We start from the raw sequence: 18,888 nt of genomic DNA on the forward strand, positions 1-18,888 counted from the left end.
GATGCATTCTCAGTCATCCAGGCAAGTAAATCTTGTTGAATCAAGTTGACTCTGTTCATCCGGATGAACAGAATTAACTTTTGGAGATAACTAAAGGAAATATCCTTAGTTTGTTAGTTTGGTAAAAAAGCAAAAAACAAACAAACAAACAAACAAACCGGTGCATGATGCATTGATCACCTCTAACATATGCCCTCCATACAAAAATAACTAAAGACCTAAACTAATAAAAACGATGCTAGAATTGAATATTTGTAAACACTAAAAAATAAACTGAAACAAGAAAATCCTCTCTGAAAAAACTAAATAAAAATAAAGTCTAATTGCAAAATACAAAAAATATAACTCTGGCTATTTGTCACAAGCAGATGTTCAGTGTAATTTTAACTCTATTAATAGTGGTTACTACATTATATAAACTTGAGCAGTAACACAAATAAGTATAAGGTAATATATTCAGAAGTGAATGTATTACCTTTGTGTTCCTATTGACACCCTAAAGCAAACTATGTGTTGCAGCATGAGCCCTGTTTTTATCCTGTATTTGTTTTTAATATGGAAAAAAGGTATACCAAAGGACTTAGGCATTGTTCTTGTTGTCCATGAGAAATACAACTGTGGTGGGAATGATTTTCTCAGATATCTGCAGGTCAGGAAAACATGCAAGGACAATATTTTTTTTTTCCCCACACATTTATTGGTATGTCTAAAGACAACAAGAAAAACATTCTTTCATGAATATTTCATAGACATTCTCTGTAACTTATAGAGATGGTTGTGTGACCGTCACATCATTCAACCACACTATGTTCAAAGTCACTTAAATCAAATTTCTTTCCCATTGTGATGCTCAGTTTAAACTTCAGCAGGCAATCGTGATCATATGATTAGCTGACTGGATATCTGTGTTAAAGAGCAGTTGAATCGGTGTACGTAATAAAGTGTCTGGCAGTGACTGATTGTTGTACTGCTAGACTGCATTCTCTCTTATTGTGCATGGGATGTAAGCTGTGGTCACTGCAGCCCAACACACTTACAGTTAAATAAACGATGTAGGAAATATTTAATAGATATCCAATCTGGCACTCAACACTGTAATTAACATTGTAACCACAATAATATCAAAGTGACTAAAGCAAACAGAAGACGTGTGATCAGGGTGATGGTGCTTTTGTAAATAACAAAAATGAGCAAGGTTCTCTTATAATGACTCTTTTTTATTTGTAAACAACAACAATGCAAAAACGCAAGTGTGAATGAGCACAAACGGTTTTCAGAGGTAAAAAGCAGGACAATGTTCAGCATACAAAAACATTTAATACATCACAAAGCCGCCTCTTTACCTCAGATTTCCACCTCTGCTGTCTGCGTGTCATTACAGCTGCTCGGGTTGACAGAAGTGCAACGACGACTTCATATCAACCCCACTGGGCTCCACATAAATCTGTCTCAAAAAGTCACAAATCAGAGTTTTCCTGCTAATTAAACTCTACGTGGATCGTCTGAGAGGATTTGACTGCTTCACTGACGGTCCGAGAGCAGCCGCCTCCACGCAAACAGCATCATGACAGAAATCGTCACAAGATGAGAGGCCGGCAGAGATTTTCCCAATACACAACAGAACATTCAGGTCATGCTCACACAGTGAGCCTGTTACACGAACACGGTGGCTCAGTCACGCTCTCGCCACATGCTTCACGATGAAAGCATCCGAATATTACACTCAGGACAATACAACGAATTCTCCCTGATGAGGACACGACTGTGCAAAATGTCGAGCTCCTGCAGAAACGCAAACAACCATGCATTGTAAATGTACTTGGAACAAACACCAGGCTGGCTGCTTGTGGTGTCATCAATGATGTGAATGAACAGTGACTCACGAAAATGCGGTGAAAAGACAAAAATAAGCAACAACACTGGTTATTGTTATAATGTGCTTCAGCTGTGAAATCCCTTTTTGTTTGAAGGCAGATAAGTTTAGTCCCACTACAGACCAACTCTGTGGACCTACAGACTGCATGTTCCTATCTTATCACTTATTAAGGAAATGTTTTTGCCCATAAATGTCTTCAATGTTGGATTTGACACAACAACTGTATTCTTCAGTAACTGGTATATTTTGAATCTATAAAATCCTTCAGTACAAACGTCCCTGACATCATTGCAAACACATTTCATCTCCAATCAAAACCTTTGATCACAAGACATTCAGCGTGCAGATCCCTTTTACTGAAATTATATTAATGCTCATAAATGAATCGGTGAATCAATAAAGTTCACGTGTTTTCAAAACTTTCAATTCCTAAAAAAAGAATTTTCCGTGTTATTTTAGGGTTTGTAAGCCATGATTGGGCAGCAAGTCCCTCACATTACAGCCACAGTTTGAGCAGATCCATAGAGTTGTACTCAATCCCATCACCTCAGGATTGTACTATGAAGTGAGACTAAGGTCAGAAAGCTTATGTCGAGCTTACAGTCAGAATTTATAGTGTCTCAAAAGCAGCTCTCCTTTAAACCTGGCAAAATCACAAGCTCAAAACAGCCTGTTTAGCCAAAATTAAAATGCATTACTGTCAGTTACATCCATCTGTGCATTTCTTTTTATCTTGCAAGGCAACAAGATGGAGTATAAATACCTCAAAATAACTATGACTTGTATTCTATATGTCTGCACTAAAGTGAATCCAGACACAAAACACATTGTGTGCAGTTCCTGTTAAAATTTATGAATCACTTGTATTATTTTTAATACTGAATTTAATTTGGACTTATCTGCCAACGTTGACACTGCAGTGGGTGTTTCAACAGGTCTGAGGACCCTTTTCAAATATGTGAAAGATTTTGTATTTATTGAATTATTATAGGATTTCTTATTTCCTCTTTTTCCTGTGAATTTGTTTGTCGTATAATAAAAAAAAATAATCCAAGTGGTTAAAAGAGGTTTTAAAGATTGTGGAAAAACCTTTAAAATGCAGTAGGCATGATTTCACCGATATTAGTGATGATACTAAGCTGTTAAATAACATTAAGCCATTAAATAAGATAAATTACTTGATAATTAATATTTAAGGACAACACAGATCAGCCAATGTTTTTTAAAAAGGTAACATGCATTACAGACATATCTAATTTAAGCCTGAACTCTTTCTATGGTATCTTTGGAATTTCTGTACTGCGTTCTTTTGTTGGTTGATTAATATTACACCTGATGGATTCCTTGGTCAGGCTCATGTACCGCGGAGTTGACATCATCGATCGAGACATGAACAAACTGAGTTTTAAATGTGAATACTGGAGGCTTCTTCTGTCAGTACCTCACACACTCTGGGTTAGACTAAGAGGATGGGTGTCACAGGAGGAGGCGAGGGAGAGCCGCTGTCTGATGGACTGTTTCCCAGCAGCATCTCCTTCTCCCGGTGCAGACAGGGCCCGCTGATGTGCTGGCTGTGAGAGTGGTAGAGCCGCAGGAAAGCCAGGATGGAGTGAACCAGCCACAGAGCCGTCACAAGCCACAGCGACGCCTGAGAATGAAGAGAGATGCTTACAGTCACGTATCGAAAAAACACTGAACAGACACATGGTGAAGGATAACGATGCAGAAAGCACCCAAGAAGTTTGTGAAATTCCTGTGTTTTATTATTCTGTTACTGAGTAATAATTAGCAGATATCTGTGTCTGTGCTTTGCATCTTTACAGGTTATAAATGCAGCTGCTTCAGTTGCTGAATCCATCTTTTTTATCCTTATAATGGAACGTGTGGCTCCAAAAGAACTACCATGGCAAAGGTCAAAACACCAGCATGGAAGGTTCAAAAACATGGGCCCAAAAGGCAGCAGATGACTTTTATATTTATGTGTGATCCACAAATGGTCACTTCTGCCTCCGAATGACCAACATGGCTGAGCTAAAGCAGCGCACACAGGGGAAGCAATTCATTCAACCTTTGTAGTGAGTGGATGCTTCAGACTCTGGTTGCCTAGGTAACCCTCTAATGTATATAGCACACACTCACATGTCCATCTTCCACTCTCATTTTATGCCATTTTTAACAATACATCAGTGAAACAACAGTTATCATCTCAGTATAACGACTGTCAGCAAATTCTTGGAGGTAGATTGGTGAAACTATGGGACCGGAGCTGAGAGAAATGTACAAACAAGTAGAAAAACTGAGTTAAGACCCAGCCTATTGTTTCGATCATTTAAAACTCCGGGACAAAGATTCACAGGAGAAATCTAAAAATCAACAATGTGGCTCCAGAAATGTGGAAGTCCAAAAATCAATTTGTAAAAACATACAGTCTGTGTCTTTAACAAACACCACTTCCTGTGAGACTTTTGATTTCAGGGACGAGTCGATAGTTCACTGTGACGACAGCAGGAGAGATGAGGGGACGCCGTTTTTAGACGGGACAGATTAGAACTGGAAAAACTGAAAAATGACCGTAGCCGAGAGCGTCACCGTGTCTCATCAATATGAGTCGGTTTGTTGCGGGAGTGAACCTCGCACACTCGTTTCATTGTTTCCAAAAGACAGATTAGATCAATCCTGCCCAGGACACTGAATGGAGCTGCAGAAGCTGCTAGAACGGAGGCTGACATCAGCTCTTGTGTCGATCAATGATGTTTTGTAACAAAAACACAAAGCACTGACAACATCAAAGAAACTCCTAAATGCATGCTTTTAATTCCTGGATAAATCTGCAAAACAGACAAGCTTCAGACGAACATGATGCCGAACAAAAGTGGTTTCTTCTGACAGAGGAAACCTGCTTTCCTGTTTCACGCGTCTGCTTTCCTAAAATATCAAATCTGTGACAAAAGATCTGTTGCCATTAGAAACAGCTCACACAACATCACTGCAGCTGACACCGAATCAAACAAAAGGGTGGAAAAAAACCCTGAAATGAGTGACTACAGTGATGTGATCAGGAACAATGTTTACATACAAAACATCCTGTATTTAAGCACAAAACGGGGATAAATCTGTAAATACTACTGCAGCTGCTACACTGATGGGAGCTCATGCTGTTATTTTTAAAGGTTCATCTATTAATCAATTACTGTGTTATAGCATTAATGGCCACAGGGGAGGTCTTCATCAGTTGGAAAGTTTTTTAACCTTATGAAAATACAGTTAATTTGGCCATTGGGGTCAGATTAGACTCTTTGTCGGGCTATTTCAGTCCCCTTGGCCTTATGTTTGACACCCCTGTTCTATAATTTCAGATGTCTAATTAGCTTGTTGTGATCATTTTAATATTACTTAAGTTATCTGTCTGAACTGTTAAATAATTATTTTCTTTTTTCTTCATCGTGCTCTACCTCCTTCAGCCTTTCAGAAAAGCAGACAGCCGAACTGTGAAGCTCTTGTTTCAGAGGCCTGGGAGGAAGTCGGTGTCCCTTTTGCGTTCTGGTGTGCGCAACATTTTGGGTTTGCTTGTATTTGAGCATTCCTACCTGCGCCAGACTGAGCTCTGTGAAGAAAGATGAAGTGTCCACGTCCAGGTAAAGCGGCACAGACTGGGACTCTGCACAGCTGAATTCAAAACAAACAAGAATAGATGAGAAAAGGACCTGAAGATATGCTCAAACAAGATGACAGCTACACACACGCTTTAAAAACACACATTTTAACGTCAACCCTGAATCATTTTCTTTTTAAAATCACACATGGAGCAACAAAAGAAAAGTCTGGAAATGTGCAGGCCTCTCGATGTCAAACTGAGCAGGCATCCATCCACAACACCAAAGGGGCGTCTGCGTTAGATGTACCTGAATGGCTGTGTGTCGTTTTCTGTCACAACGTCGCACCAGGAGCTGAGTCCTAGTGACAAGATGACACTGGCTCCTCCAGACAGGAAGAACACGCACACACTCAGCAGGACCGTGAGGAAGGACGAAAACAGAGTGCTGGGCAGAAACAGAGAGAGAGAGAGATGGCCATCAGACACACAGAGAGCTGAGGCTTAAGGCCAACGTTGGAGCAAATGCACGATTAATTTATAATATCAACTGCAGCTACATCCCCTCTTTCTGCTGCTTCAGTTATCACAGTAATGTTTTTATTTCTACAGATTTCCTCAACAGATACAGACGAACAGTATATACAGTACTGCACAAAAGTCTTGAAACACCCCTCATCGCTTTACATTGTACAAGTAAATTGGGAAATGGATAAAGCTATTTATGGAAACATCGGTAAACATACATGGAAATACAGTATATAAGCCAAAAACCATACAATCTGAACAAGCTTGTAAGTCAACCAGGACAACCTTAACTCTCTTTCAGTAGTCTTAAAATTACATCTGCTGTAAAAGTAACACAGCATTTCAGAAAAGGAACATCATACCAACAGTAAAATACGGTGGTATTGTGGTGGTTTGCAGCTGTTTTGCAACAGAACAATGTTAGCAAAACTCTCTGAACTTAAATCGTAAGAAATAAATGTGTAGTTCTGTTAGCTCCTTGTCCATTTTCCTTTACTGTGGATCCACTGTAAAATTTAATCTAATAAAATTGAATTGTTTATTACTTATTCACACTGGTCTAGTAACCCAGGGGCTAGGCCTTTATCATTGGGAAAAGCTATAAAACGTATGAAAACAAAGCTAAATGTCCAAAATTTATGCCAAACTTCACATTATGCAAAGCTGTCCAGAGGGCCATACTGGAGTCTCTGCCTGGCCAAATACCACCCACGGGCCTTATGTTTGACACCCCTGCTATGACTACTGTGATAACTGCAGTTTGTTTTTGTAGGTCATGTGACCCACAGGTTTGGTTTAGAAAGGCCCAGCAGCTGGTTGACATCAGGGGCCTGAGCATGACTCAGAGGTGTGTCAAACCCGCACCTCCGGGGTCAGAACCGGCCGGCAGAAGGTCCACTTTGGCCCACCTGATGAAAAGTGTGAAAGTTGCAGCTGAGACCTTGTTTATTTTTTTCCTTTGACTTAATGTAGGTGATGCTCCCGGTGTGGAGAGGCAGTACCAGCATTTCTATAATGAAACGTTGAGAATTTTTTTCACATGTAGGCAAGCTGATTCATAAAGACCTAAAATACTGTTGTTGTTGTTGTTTAAGTAAACTCGTTATTCTTAAGAGCTCTCAATGTGTTTCTTTCTTCTCCTGTTTCTTTACACTACACTTCTTTTTTTTGGGGGGGGGGGGGGGGGGGGGGGGGGGTCAAAAAACATCACTAGAATAAAGGATGCAGATATATTCAGAACATTTTCTCCTCTCCTTAACATGGCCGACAGCCTTCTGTGCTGGTGGATACGCTGACTGATCATCCACACCACATGACTGCGTCCGTTTCTGCATGCATCCGTTTATGTATGCCTTCATCTATTTTAATGCGTTTGCAGGATCTCCAAGTACCACCGGACTACTGTGGCACCATGCAGCATTATCTTTCTGCAGAACATAACCAAATGTAGGTCAGTAGTGTTGTACCCGCCCTTCTCTGTGTTTTGAGACGTATGGAGGGGTGGGTGTGTGCTGCAGGGAGACTCACTCGTCATGTTGTCCATGCAGATAGAAGAGGCACCTCCAGCCCTGCGCAGCTCCGTACAGCACCGTGAAAATGCCCACAAAAGTGGCGAACTGGCAGGCTGCCGGCGGCCCCCACTGTTGCACCACCAGGTGATCCACGACTCCCGTCGTGCCCGTCGGCTCCACCTGCTCATCCGTCCTCCAGTATCCACTGGAAAAGAGGGCGCAGCGGCCTTTGAAAGCGGAACCGTTCAGAGCCATCGGGACCACCACCAGCAAGCCCGCCGCTACCGAGAGGGCGTGAGCCGTGCAGTGCGCCAGCAGTAGTCGCCGGTCCAGCTCCATGACGCAGCACGAACACCAGATACACGGTTAGAGTACCCACGCTGAAAGAAGCAGATATCAGCACATCCCACTGTCTGTCTGCTGTACTGACCCCGTTACGGGTATTTAAAGGAGCAGGGCGGGGACCGAGCCGTCGCTCCCACCGTTACACAACCCGCACGTACTGCCAGAGAGGAGGGGGACACACAGAGGGCTCACTCCGCCAAAAAAATCCAGGAACCAAGCAAGAGAAAACGCATCGCTGTAATCATGCCTGCATTTCAGCACAAACACTGAATGCAAAGCTGCTGCTGTTCTTTCTTATCTTAAAAAAATACTTTTTTTTTTCTTTATTCTTTCTGCCTGTCAATTCCGCTTCGCCATTTTACACACGCACTTGTTCATATAGAAACCTAAATAGCTATAGAGATAGATAGATATAGAGCTCGTCCTGGACAAGCAAAGATGTTTGGCATTTAACTCCTGATTCGGATTCTCGCAAGATCTACTAGACATGACGGGTATTTAAACAATTACACAAAATAAAATTATCAGAAATAAGGAGGCACACATTATTATCATTTCCACCTCCACGTTTCTATTCTTGGACTCTGCTTTGCATGACTCACTGTTTGACATAGGTCCTATCCTTGATTTAAGGTCACCCTCCCTTTAAACCAACTTTTTTAATGATTGACTGTCTGCCTCTAACACAATCATATCCATATCATATTATATAGCCAAAAGTAGAAAAAATTGTCACAAACTGTGTTTAGACCTGAGCTTTTGGCTCACATGAACTAACCCAGAGAAATTTGAATAATTAGTTTGAATGCTTGTATTGAGACGCTATTTTTATTCAGTTCATTTTTTGCGGGTTATCTCCTTCAACTTAGAAAAACATTCAAGCACCATTAGAGTTCTCATCTTTTAGACATGTGTGCTTCTATTTTTGTTATTTATAACTTCTTCTTCTTCTTTTTTTTAAATTGTCAACTTTATTCAGGGGAAATTTATAAAATATTTCAATGGGGAGACTCTTCAAATTCTCATTCAACGTACTCCTCTTTCAACTCTAACTACTTCCACATAAGTGAACCAACAGACACCATTCAAACTTTAAAACTTCATTGGGAAGAATGTCAGGCATTGGTGGAGTTTCAGAAGGGGGTTTAAAGATCTAGAAAATGTGGGGTTTTTTGCTACATCGGCAATTGTAGTGAGCATCACTGGTGTAAAGTTTGCAACGTTAGTGAACAGAATTTCAGGTGAATATTTCTCTCTGATCTCCCGGCTTTCCATTGCTGTGATAGTTTTGGAGACTCGATCCAAAGTGGCCTTTGTGACACTGGTGAAGAGTATGCTCATACAGTATTAGGCCATGTTTAAGAAGAGGCGAGGAGGAAGCTCCCAGAAGCCCTGCAGGATGTGGGGAACTGCCTCTATCACCACATCCTGTGCGGTGAGCAGTTTGAAGCTATGCTCTACCTGCTGGGTGTTCTATGAATAAAGTTATGAGAATGATCCTTTAAACATATATATTGAAAGACTATAGCTGAACTGTCAACAATTGTATGTCAGATGTGACTCACTGAAATTTAGGAGGTTTGGCAGTTTAAGGAGCATCTGGGCTTGAAACTCTATGTCCCTCCTTTTATTAATGACATTCACTGCCCACACCTGAAACAGAAAAGTCATTTACGTTGCAGATTTTTTAAGATGTTACATGAACATAATGAAAAAAGAAATCTCCAAATTACTACAAGCCTTGTGAGTTTTCTAGTCTTACCAGTGTCAAAAGAGGATTGGCTTCTTTTAAAAATCCTTCAATTCAAACTCCCAAAGCCTTCAAAAGAAAACCAAACAGAGGATTTCTCTCAGCACTTAGACTTCATCACAAACAGACTTAAAGGTGTGAGGTGGACGGTCCGTAGGTGTCACAGTAACTCACTGCTCTGTGAGCGTCTGTCTGCACTTTGACTTATAGGTGGATGATTCGGTGTATTTCAGTTAAATATTTCAGCAATTACAGGATTTCAGCTAAAAGAAATGATCACATATCAGCGTTCACAGTGCATTTTATTCAGGAAATGCATTGTTTTAAGTTGTCATTCACTGGAGTAATTGATTTGTAGTTAACCTCGTGTAACATGGTGATCTCATCCAATATGATCCTGATATCTAAATCTTAAGAGAGATGATTCACCCATTATTAGTATGCTTGTGTACAATGCATTTAGTTTTTTTTGTTTGTGTCTTTGTTTGTTTTTTTTACATTATGCATAGTTTAAAAAGAAAGGAGAAATCAATGGCTCCTTGCTCTCTCTATATTTAATGGCATCTAAAAGCCTGAATCCACAAAAAAATAGACTGACAAAGTTGATCATTTTGGCTGCAGATTACTATAATGAGATAAAAGTACAATTGTGTGACCAATATATGAACCAATATGAACCAGAATTTGAAAACAAACAAATAAACAACAACAACAACAATTTTAAAATAGGTGGGGGATTTCTTTAATAGCAGTATGATTAAACAAAACCTATTACAAATGGGGTAAATAAATAGAATGTACATGACTTTAATTAAATGAAACAAGTAAAAATAAAAGAATAAAAAGAATTAAAGCAAAACAAGCACAATTTAAATACATCTTTTTATTATATCATAAAAAGACTAACTTGGCTTTCTTTATGTATTCAAACGGCACAACAGATATCTAATGACATTAAAGTGTCTCAGTAATAACATAGTGCGGTAAACTGGATTAGTGATTTTCTCAGATTACTGGCAGCCTCGATCTAATTATTATAACACAAAGGTTCAAAAAGCAGCAGCCACAGTCGATATGACAACAGGAGTGAGACATCTAATGGATAAACGATCTGCAAATTTGTGGCTCAGTGACGAAAGAGGGCGACGTCATCCGTTTGATCCCTTTAAATCAGATGGCGAATAAGAGGCTGTAACGATCACCCTGCAGAGGGAATGATCTTTCTGGTTTATCTGTCAGATGTGTGATCGATGAGCTCATCGGCGGATATTTCGGGCTCTGCGCAGAAATCCTCATTAAATAACACCACATGTGTGACGATGTAAGTCGTCTTTGAACTTTACTTTAGACTTGTAAATTTGGAGTTTTTATTTTTGCTTTCTGTAGCTCCTGCTGAGTGATTATGTAAGACTAATTAGCTCAAGGGAGATGAACATTTTTCAGTGTTGGAAGTAAGTCATGCCGATTTCATTGCAAACACCACAGGAATGCAATTTACTGCGCATAAAGAAGCTGGTGAGATAAGACAGCAGCGGTGTTGTGGGTTTAGAGAGGGATTCACTGTATCTTACACGTCTTTTAAATGCCCCCACAGGGGTCCAAACTGGATGCTTCAGTCTGGCAGAGGGGAATGTGGGGTGGGGTGACATTCCTCTCCTCTGTACAAGCCCCGCTGCCTCAGATTGCTGATAAACCAAAGCATATTTTCCTAAAATTAGCTCAAGTTATGTCGAGAAGGCTTCAGTTTCACACCAACTAAGAGCAGAAGATTAAAGCAGAACCAAAAACAACTGAGAGAATCTACAAAGAAAAGGCAGGGGTAACACGTTAGATTTTGTTGTTGTCAATTTAATGACTACAAGAGCACCTAAAAAAATAAGGAAGACAAAAACTTAATTCTTGCACTCTTCCAACTTTTACTGCACATCAGCCCATAATTGAAACTGTAAACCACAAATGCACTAGTATATTGCCTAATATAACAAATTATAATATAATATGATATGATATGATATGATATAATATAATATAATATAATATAATATAATATAATATAATATAATATAATATAACAAATAAACCATCAAAGGAATATCAGAATCAGAATCAGAATACTTTATTAATCCCGAAGGAAATTACGGTTACAGCAGGCAGCACGCTAATGGCGCATGCACACTTACAAAGGAACCTTCTGACCAACTTTACACAAACATCACATTGGGGAGACATGTCAGAAAGGTAGGCTGATAGGAAAAAAACAACGAAAATACATAACATGAGGTAAGAGGGGGAGAAAAAAAACTCCACTCAGACTGAGCTCCTAGTGGGAGAACAGTTTGATAACAGAAAAAACACCTCAGCACAAAAAGCACATGACTATCAATACACCATAGAAACACAAGACAAGCAACAGGGGCGGGTAAAGGGTAAGAGAGAGCCGGTGTAGACAGCACATCCGGTCCTGCAGCATGTCTGCGCTGGTCCAGTCGACTGCCATCTTCCCCGGTAGGGCACAAGCATCAAAGGCTTTGGAAAGGGAGGGGGGATCAGTGTGTGCATATCAGTGTATGTGTGTGTGTGTGTCCAGAGTTCAGCTGAGACAGTGTCCTTCGCCCAGTCACCCAGTAAACAGTCTTCCAGCCAACGCAGGTGGCCTTGCATGGAATGGGGGGAACAGTCTAAACACAGTCGTTATCAGGGTGTTTTGTTCAGCTCCAGCCTTGAGGCCGCAGCTGGCGCCGAAAGGGTCTCCGCATGAAGTGATGACGGTTTTTACTTTAGTGCGAACAACTCATATGAATTTCAAAGCTGTTCTAACAGTCCAACACTAGTCTCTGAATCTCCCGTTGGAGAGCCGTGAGCTTTCTATGATGTTATCCAAACTTACGTTCCGTGATGTTGTCGTTCTTTTTGCTCAAAGAGCAGGTTCTGAGAACTCACGACCGCAGTGCACTTCCCCAAGATGTGATCAAATTTGCGCTCAAAGGTGTTATTCGAGCTAGCCCCTCCAGATGTAATCCAGTTTTTCACTCAGAGGTCTTGTTCTGAGTATTCACGGCAGCCGTGCGTTCTCCAAGATCTTCTCCGTGCTGCACTCAATGAGCCCATTTTGAGAAACTCACGCCTCGTCCCACCATTTCAATCCCAGCGGGCAGCCTTGTGGGGGTTTAAACAGCCGGTTCCGCTTCCTTAATTCTTCGATAAGTCAGGGCCAAGCCAGCTCCGATCAGCAAGAACCCTGTTATCATGGTTCCGAATAGGTAGATATCTTCAGCAGTCAGGCTCACCCGAGCCCAGACTTCTCATTGAGAAGGGGTGTCAATTGCATTCAGAGACCAGTTGATCAAATCCATAATTCCTCTTTTAGGTTTTAGAGAACAGACTGTGAGAGAGTGTTCCAGGGAAAAGTAAGTAAAAACACAAGACAAGACAAGGACATAAGATATATATATATCAGTGGTGTTTACTATCATGTCATTTTAAACAATGGTGGTATCAGGCTGCAATTTACCAGTCAGTGCATTCCTGCTGTAAGCACTGGTTTCAGTGCCCTTTATGTTTGCTTCTATAGACCAACATGCTGGATGTGACTTCTTTCCAGCCTACATGTTCTGTGCCTGATGCTTTGCTGCTGATATAGCTCAGTTGGGAGAGCAGCAAACCTTGCTTCACCCAATCATGTGTCTCCTATCATGTGTCTCATTGAGATCACCTCATCCAAGATGCCAGTGGGGGTCCATGCGCCTAGGAAAGGATTTCAAAACTGCATTGTAGGTGCAGACAGTTGTAAGCCACCCGAAACATCTGCTCATAATGACCCACGCCTTCTTTTCACACCTTGGCTCGTGTGGTGAGGCACATGATCAATAGTGGATCAGCGACTCTCTTAAGGACATCTTATTATTAGCACTTGGGGTTCAATAGGGGCTCTTGTGGGGTGATTGTGGCTCAAGAGTTGGCAGGTTGTCTTGTAATTGGAAGGTTGCCGGTTTGAGCCCCGCCTTGGGCAGTCTTAGTTGTTGTGTCCTTGGACAAGCCACTTCACCCGTTGCCTACTGGTGGTGGTCAGAGGGCCTGATGGTGTCAGTGTCTGGCAGCCTTGCCTCTGTCAGTGTGCCCCAGGGCAGCTGTGGCTATAATGTAGCTTGCTATCTCCTGTGTGTGAATGGGTGGATGACTGAATGTAGTGTAAAGTGCTATACAAATACAGGCCATTTACCTGGGGGTTAAATGTCCACCTCTTGGTTTTACAACTGAAGAAGCTTCTTGGATGAGAGGTTTCATTTCATCTCTCATCCAAGTGACTTCTTCAGTCTCAGCTCCCTGCAAGTTTCCCCACCCTTATAAACTGTACATTTGCATAATGACTGAAGCTTACACCACTGGCGAACATCATTAATACATGCATCAGGCTGCATCATTAATATCTAAATTGCCATGACCATGATCCACAACCACTGATAAAAGACCATTTATTAATGACCATTGTTTCAATTGCCATGAGTACCATTTTCAAACCTCCGCTCAAACCAGCAGTCCTCCTTGTCCAGGTTTGGGGTTAGGGTTAGTGTGTACATCCTCATCATTGAAAGAGTGGCCACTGGCCCATAGGTGTCCTGGCCTGAAGAGTTAGCTCTTCTGTGTTGTGCCAGACGCGTAACCAGAGGTTGTTTGGTTTCTCTGATGTATAAATAAAAGAAATCCTCCTGGCACTTAACACTATATTAATCTGTTTGTGCTGAGGGACCTGATCGTTGAGGTGGACCAATTTTTGGCACAACATGGGGTTTGGGGTTTGAAAGCCACACAGAGATGCAGTGTTTAGAGAAAATGCATCTTGCCTTTTCCGATTCTCCTGACACATAAAGGATCACTAAAGGTTTTCGCTCAGGCTGCAATTGTCTTTCTTCTGTCCTGGATCCCTTGGAGCATTTTCTAGGTGCCTTCCCAGCTTTGACAAACGTCCAGCTGGGATAACCACATTTGCTCAGGGCCTTCTTGATGTGATGTTCTTCTGCTTCTCTGGCCGCTGTGTCTGTGGGGATGGTGTTCGCTCTATATTTTAGCGTCCTGATGATACCCAGTTTGTGCTCCAGTGGATGTTGAGAGTCAAACCTTAAATAATGAACGGTATGCATTGGTTTAAGGTACAGATCAGCTTTTAAATGTCCCCCATTACTGATGGAAATCTCACTGTTACTTGCACTACTTATATCAGTGTAAAGCCGAAATAGCTCAGTAGGGAGAGCGTCAGACTGAAGATCTGAAGGTCCCTGGTTCAATCCCGGGTTTCGGCAATGCTTTCTTTTATGTTGACCCTAAATTACTGCTTGGCATATAACACCACACAGGTGTGGCAGAAATCCTTAGGCAGCTGAATTCATAGAAAAGAACAAACAAACTTCTAGCTGTTGAAAAGTGAGGACACTGGAAAAGCCTTATACTGGGATTGCATATAAAGCATCATCTGATGGTCGGGTTTCTCTCTGATATTGTAGGTCTTTACCTTATTAAAGTACCTTGAGGTCACGGTTATTGCAAATCCACTAAGGTACTATTAGGTGACACGAGCATAATAGTAGTACCCTGCCCAAATAGCTAAGTTGGGAGACTTGGTGTAGGTCTAGTGTAGTATTTTTTTTCTAACTACTTCAGACAATCTATAACCCTCTTCCTGTAACCGCTTTCTGGGCTCATAAATATTTTCGTCACTGAGCAGTGATATCATTTTCTCATGATAGTCTTTCTGGTTTAGCAAAACCATGCACCTACCTTCAACTGCCAGAAGAATGATAATATGGTTGTCATTACCAAGCGATGTGAGTGCCTTCCTCTGCTCCATACTAATGTTGGATGTTGGCGCCTTTGCATTACTGAGAAAGGCAGAAACTTCCATCCACAATGTTTCCAACACACAACAAGTGGGTCAAAGTACATTTGTTGCCTGGTCTTAGTCTTTTCATGCTGTGCTAGACGAGCCTTCTTATGTGCTGTTTGCTCATACTCACGTACCAGCTTGATAAAGTGGGTTAAAGGGAATCTCACATTGCTAAGGAGTATTTGAGGGTTCACGTAAACATTAACAATTGCCGAAACCCGGGATTGAACCAGGGACCTTCAGATCTTCAGTCTGACGCTCTCCCAACTGAGCTATTTCGGCCACGAGCTGCGCCCATAGTGCCACACACTCCAATCAGAGATAAGATTGCAATCAACCAAGCCAATCAGTCATGCTGGTGTGGGACAATAAAATACACTTTACTTTATTTATATAGCACATTTAATAACAACAAAATGTTGGCCAAAGTGCTGTACAAAGATAAAATATTGTTCTATTACTGGGCTTCACATATAAAATTCATGACATACCGGCTAGCTGACAGTGTTAATCCCCCTACATGGTTGCAACTGGAGCAGGAAGCTTGTCAGCCTTATTGCATAGGAGTTATACCGGTGTCTCTCTTGCCCACGGATAAGTCTATGTATGACGGCAATGTGGTGATACACAGCACCATATGTATTGTTGAGCAGATTAAACTACACTTTAATTTGAAGTCTTTATCCTCTATCATGCCCATTTCAGGCAATCCATCTTTTAAACCATCTATTTTAGACACTACATTTTGACTTTGGAAACAGGTAGGACTTTGTACAATCAGTAATCTATACTGGGAGGGTGTCTTTGCCATTATCAAGTAGTTACAAGAGATATACAAACTACCAGGGAGAGACTTTCAGACACCAGCAGATAAGAGACTATGTCAGTAAATACGTACAGAGCTTTGAGAGTCTTAACAATTCCTTTCTTGATAAATGTCTCCAACTTTCACCTTTTAGTGAGAAATGTATTTTTTGCATCTATCAGAGTCTAATGTCAATGAGCCCTGTGAACTTGTTCTTTATCAAGTCTAAATGGGAAGAGGAGTTAGGTATTACAATCACTAATATTCAATGGGAAGAAGGTTTGGAGAATCCATAAATGCAAGACAGTGCTTAACTTAATTCAAATCTCTATATCGTCCACACTTCTCAAGAGAAAAGTTAAATAAATTATACCCTGAGGTCTCTCCTATCTGTTTGAAATGCTCCCTAGCTAAAGATAAGTTAAGCCTTAGTTTTGTTTTTTGTGACAAGGTTAAAAAATATTGGGCTGACATCTTTGATTCAGTGTCTCAAATTTCTTGATTCAGGTGAGGACATCCCAAAAAGTTGATTCTGTTCCTCTGTAGTGTTTTCAGTGGGAGAAATGTTTCGTCACTCATCCAAGTGACTTTTTCAGTCTCGTTTGACTTCAGTCATATTAGCCCACAAAAAAACTTTTAAAAATCACCAGCACAAGCATGACCTTGAACATTTGAAGTTAAATAGCCTGTGTGGGGGAAAGCATTGTCATGTTGGAGGACAGAGTTTGGTGTCAGATGGTTGCAGAATTTCATCTAAAATCTGGATGACAATCATCAAAGCAAAAAAATTGCCGAAACCCGGGATTGAACCAGGGACCTTCAGAGCTTCAGTCTGACGCTCTCCCAACTGAGCTATTTCGGCTATGCTGTGCAATGAAAGGTGGTGCCACTGATGCTAAATATTATTAGCTGGTACTCAAACAGCAGTCAGACCAGCATGTCTGGCATCAAGAACATGCCACTTTCAATCACCTTTCTTCTTTATCTTCAGTTTAAACGCCTCTATGGGGCCAAGCATCTTGGAGGATATAAGTTTGGTGTCAGACTGTGTGGGTTCTTGGTCATCGAGGTGATGGTAGTCTAAGGAGGTTATAAATAAAGCAATTGGACTTGTTGAAGTTTCTTGAAGACATTTCACCTCTCATCCAAGAAGCTTCTTCAGTTGTAAAACCAAAAAGGTGTAGAGTCCCAGGTATTTAACCCCTAGTGGTAGTTGTCCATTCAAAAATGGCGTAGGTCATTATGAGCAGGCATCTTACATGAGGTGATATCAATGAGTCACATGACAGGGTGAAGCAAGTCACATGCAGCATGTGGTTCTATAGAAGCAAACATAATGGACACTGAAACCAGTGTTTACCAGTTTGTCAGACAGGAATGCACTGACTGATAAACTGCAGCCTGATACCAACGTTGTTTAAAATGACATGATAGTGAACACCACTGATATTATTTTGATGATTTATTTGTTTGGGTTTTTTTTCCCTCTTTGTGCCAGGAAAATAAAGACATCAATATATTAGTTATATTAGGCAATATATTCATGTATTAGTACTTTGCAGTTTTATTTATGTGCCGATGTGCAGTAAAGGTGGGGAGAGTGCAAAGATGGAAAGAACTGACTGTTAGTTTTAGTACTTTTGTGGTGGTTTTATGGCTTATTTTGTGAGTTGTTTTGTCTTTCTTGATATATTTTAAATGTAGTCATTGAAGTTATTTAATAGATCTCCAATTATGGTACATTTATCGTGTCCTCAGAGAGCTAAAGGAAGATGAAAACAGCCAACACAAACCTATTAAACACCAACAGAACAAGCATGGCAGAGCAGTTCAATACTCTCAGAACAATCCAAACGTGAGCAGCGTCTGTGGGTGAAAGCATTGTCATTTTGGAGGATAGAGTTTGGCATCAGAACTTAAATTTATCAATGACAGTGATGCCACTTAAAACAACTAAAACCCAGGGTTAAACTACAGACCTTCAGATCTATAGTTTGACGCTCTCCCAGCTGAGCTATTTCGGCTATGAGACACCAGTGATAATAGTGTCTCCGACTACAAACAGTCAGTGGGCTAACTCCTTACTTGCATCACTTGCAGTAACTTGGTGGATTTGCAATAACTGTGACCTTAATTCACTTTTATACGGTAAAGACCATGATCACATTTTGAATGGTTCCTTTTAAATTGCAAAAAGCAAAAGTCTGACTTGCACAGGCACATCTGCTTCAAAAGTTGTTTACCTCTACTTGTGCAAATGTAAGAAAAATGTGATCTGTTTTTAAATACTCTACCCTAAAAACTCTGTGGTCACCTCCCAGAAAACCCACTGTAGTTAAATAAGAAGACAAGCTTTCTTTAATTACATACGTAAACAACTTATGCCTCTATAAAGGTTTCTGCAAGTTTCAACAACATTTCCCAAAACCTCTAAATGTGTAAATGCTCCGTTTCAGTTTTTTTGTAGTTGCCTTTGTATGATGTCAGTGAGAGAGGATTTCCTTAATATGGTCATGTCCTTGAAACTTTAAATATATCCAGAAGTTGTGGAAATGAAAAACAGCACAGTTCTAATTAACGTTCATGTGATGTGGACCAGTTCA

At 40.7% G+C, this 18,888-nt stretch overlaps 1 protein-coding gene and 3 non-coding genes across 4 annotated transcripts; 1 reads left to right on the top strand and 3 right to left on the bottom strand.

Annotated features, from left to right (window-relative positions):
• Nucleotides 1-1,196: 1,196 nt before the first annotated feature.
• zgc:153018 (Transmembrane protein 179-like) lies at nucleotides 1,197-7,988 on the bottom strand. Its single transcript, XM_004545599.5, has 4 exons — nucleotides 7,524-7,988; nucleotides 5,779-5,916; nucleotides 5,464-5,542; nucleotides 1,197-3,524 (listed from the first exon to the last, which is right to left on the bottom strand). The coding sequence occupies exons 1-4, from the start codon at nucleotides 7,844-7,846 to the stop codon at nucleotides 3,333-3,335; spliced, it is 732 nt and encodes a 243-aa protein (XP_004545656.3). The 5' UTR covers nucleotides 7,847-7,988; the 3' UTR covers nucleotides 1,197-3,332.
• A 6,838-nt stretch (nucleotides 7,989-14,826) lies between these two features.
• trnaf-gaa (transfer RNA phenylalanine (anticodon GAA)) lies at nucleotides 14,827-14,899 on the top strand. Its single transcript has one exon. It is a non-coding gene; the product is annotated as a tRNA-Phe (tRNA).
• Nucleotides 14,900-15,689: 790 nt separating this feature from the next.
• On the bottom strand, nucleotides 15,690-15,762 carry trnaf-gaa (transfer RNA phenylalanine (anticodon GAA)). The gene has a single exon. It is a non-coding gene; the product is annotated as a tRNA-Phe (tRNA).
• A 1,312-nt stretch (nucleotides 15,763-17,074) lies between these two features.
• trnaf-gaa (transfer RNA phenylalanine (anticodon GAA)) lies at nucleotides 17,075-17,147 on the bottom strand. Its single transcript has one exon. It is a non-coding gene; the product is annotated as a tRNA-Phe (tRNA).
• Between the last annotated feature and the right edge of the window lie 1,741 nt (nucleotides 17,148-18,888).

This window comes from Maylandia zebra, linkage group LG2 (assembly GCF_041146795.1).
Source record: "Maylandia zebra isolate NMK-2024a linkage group LG2, Mzebra_GT3a, whole genome shotgun sequence".
In the NCBI taxonomy this organism is placed as follows: Eukaryota; Metazoa; Chordata; class Actinopteri; order Cichliformes; family Cichlidae; genus Maylandia; species Maylandia zebra.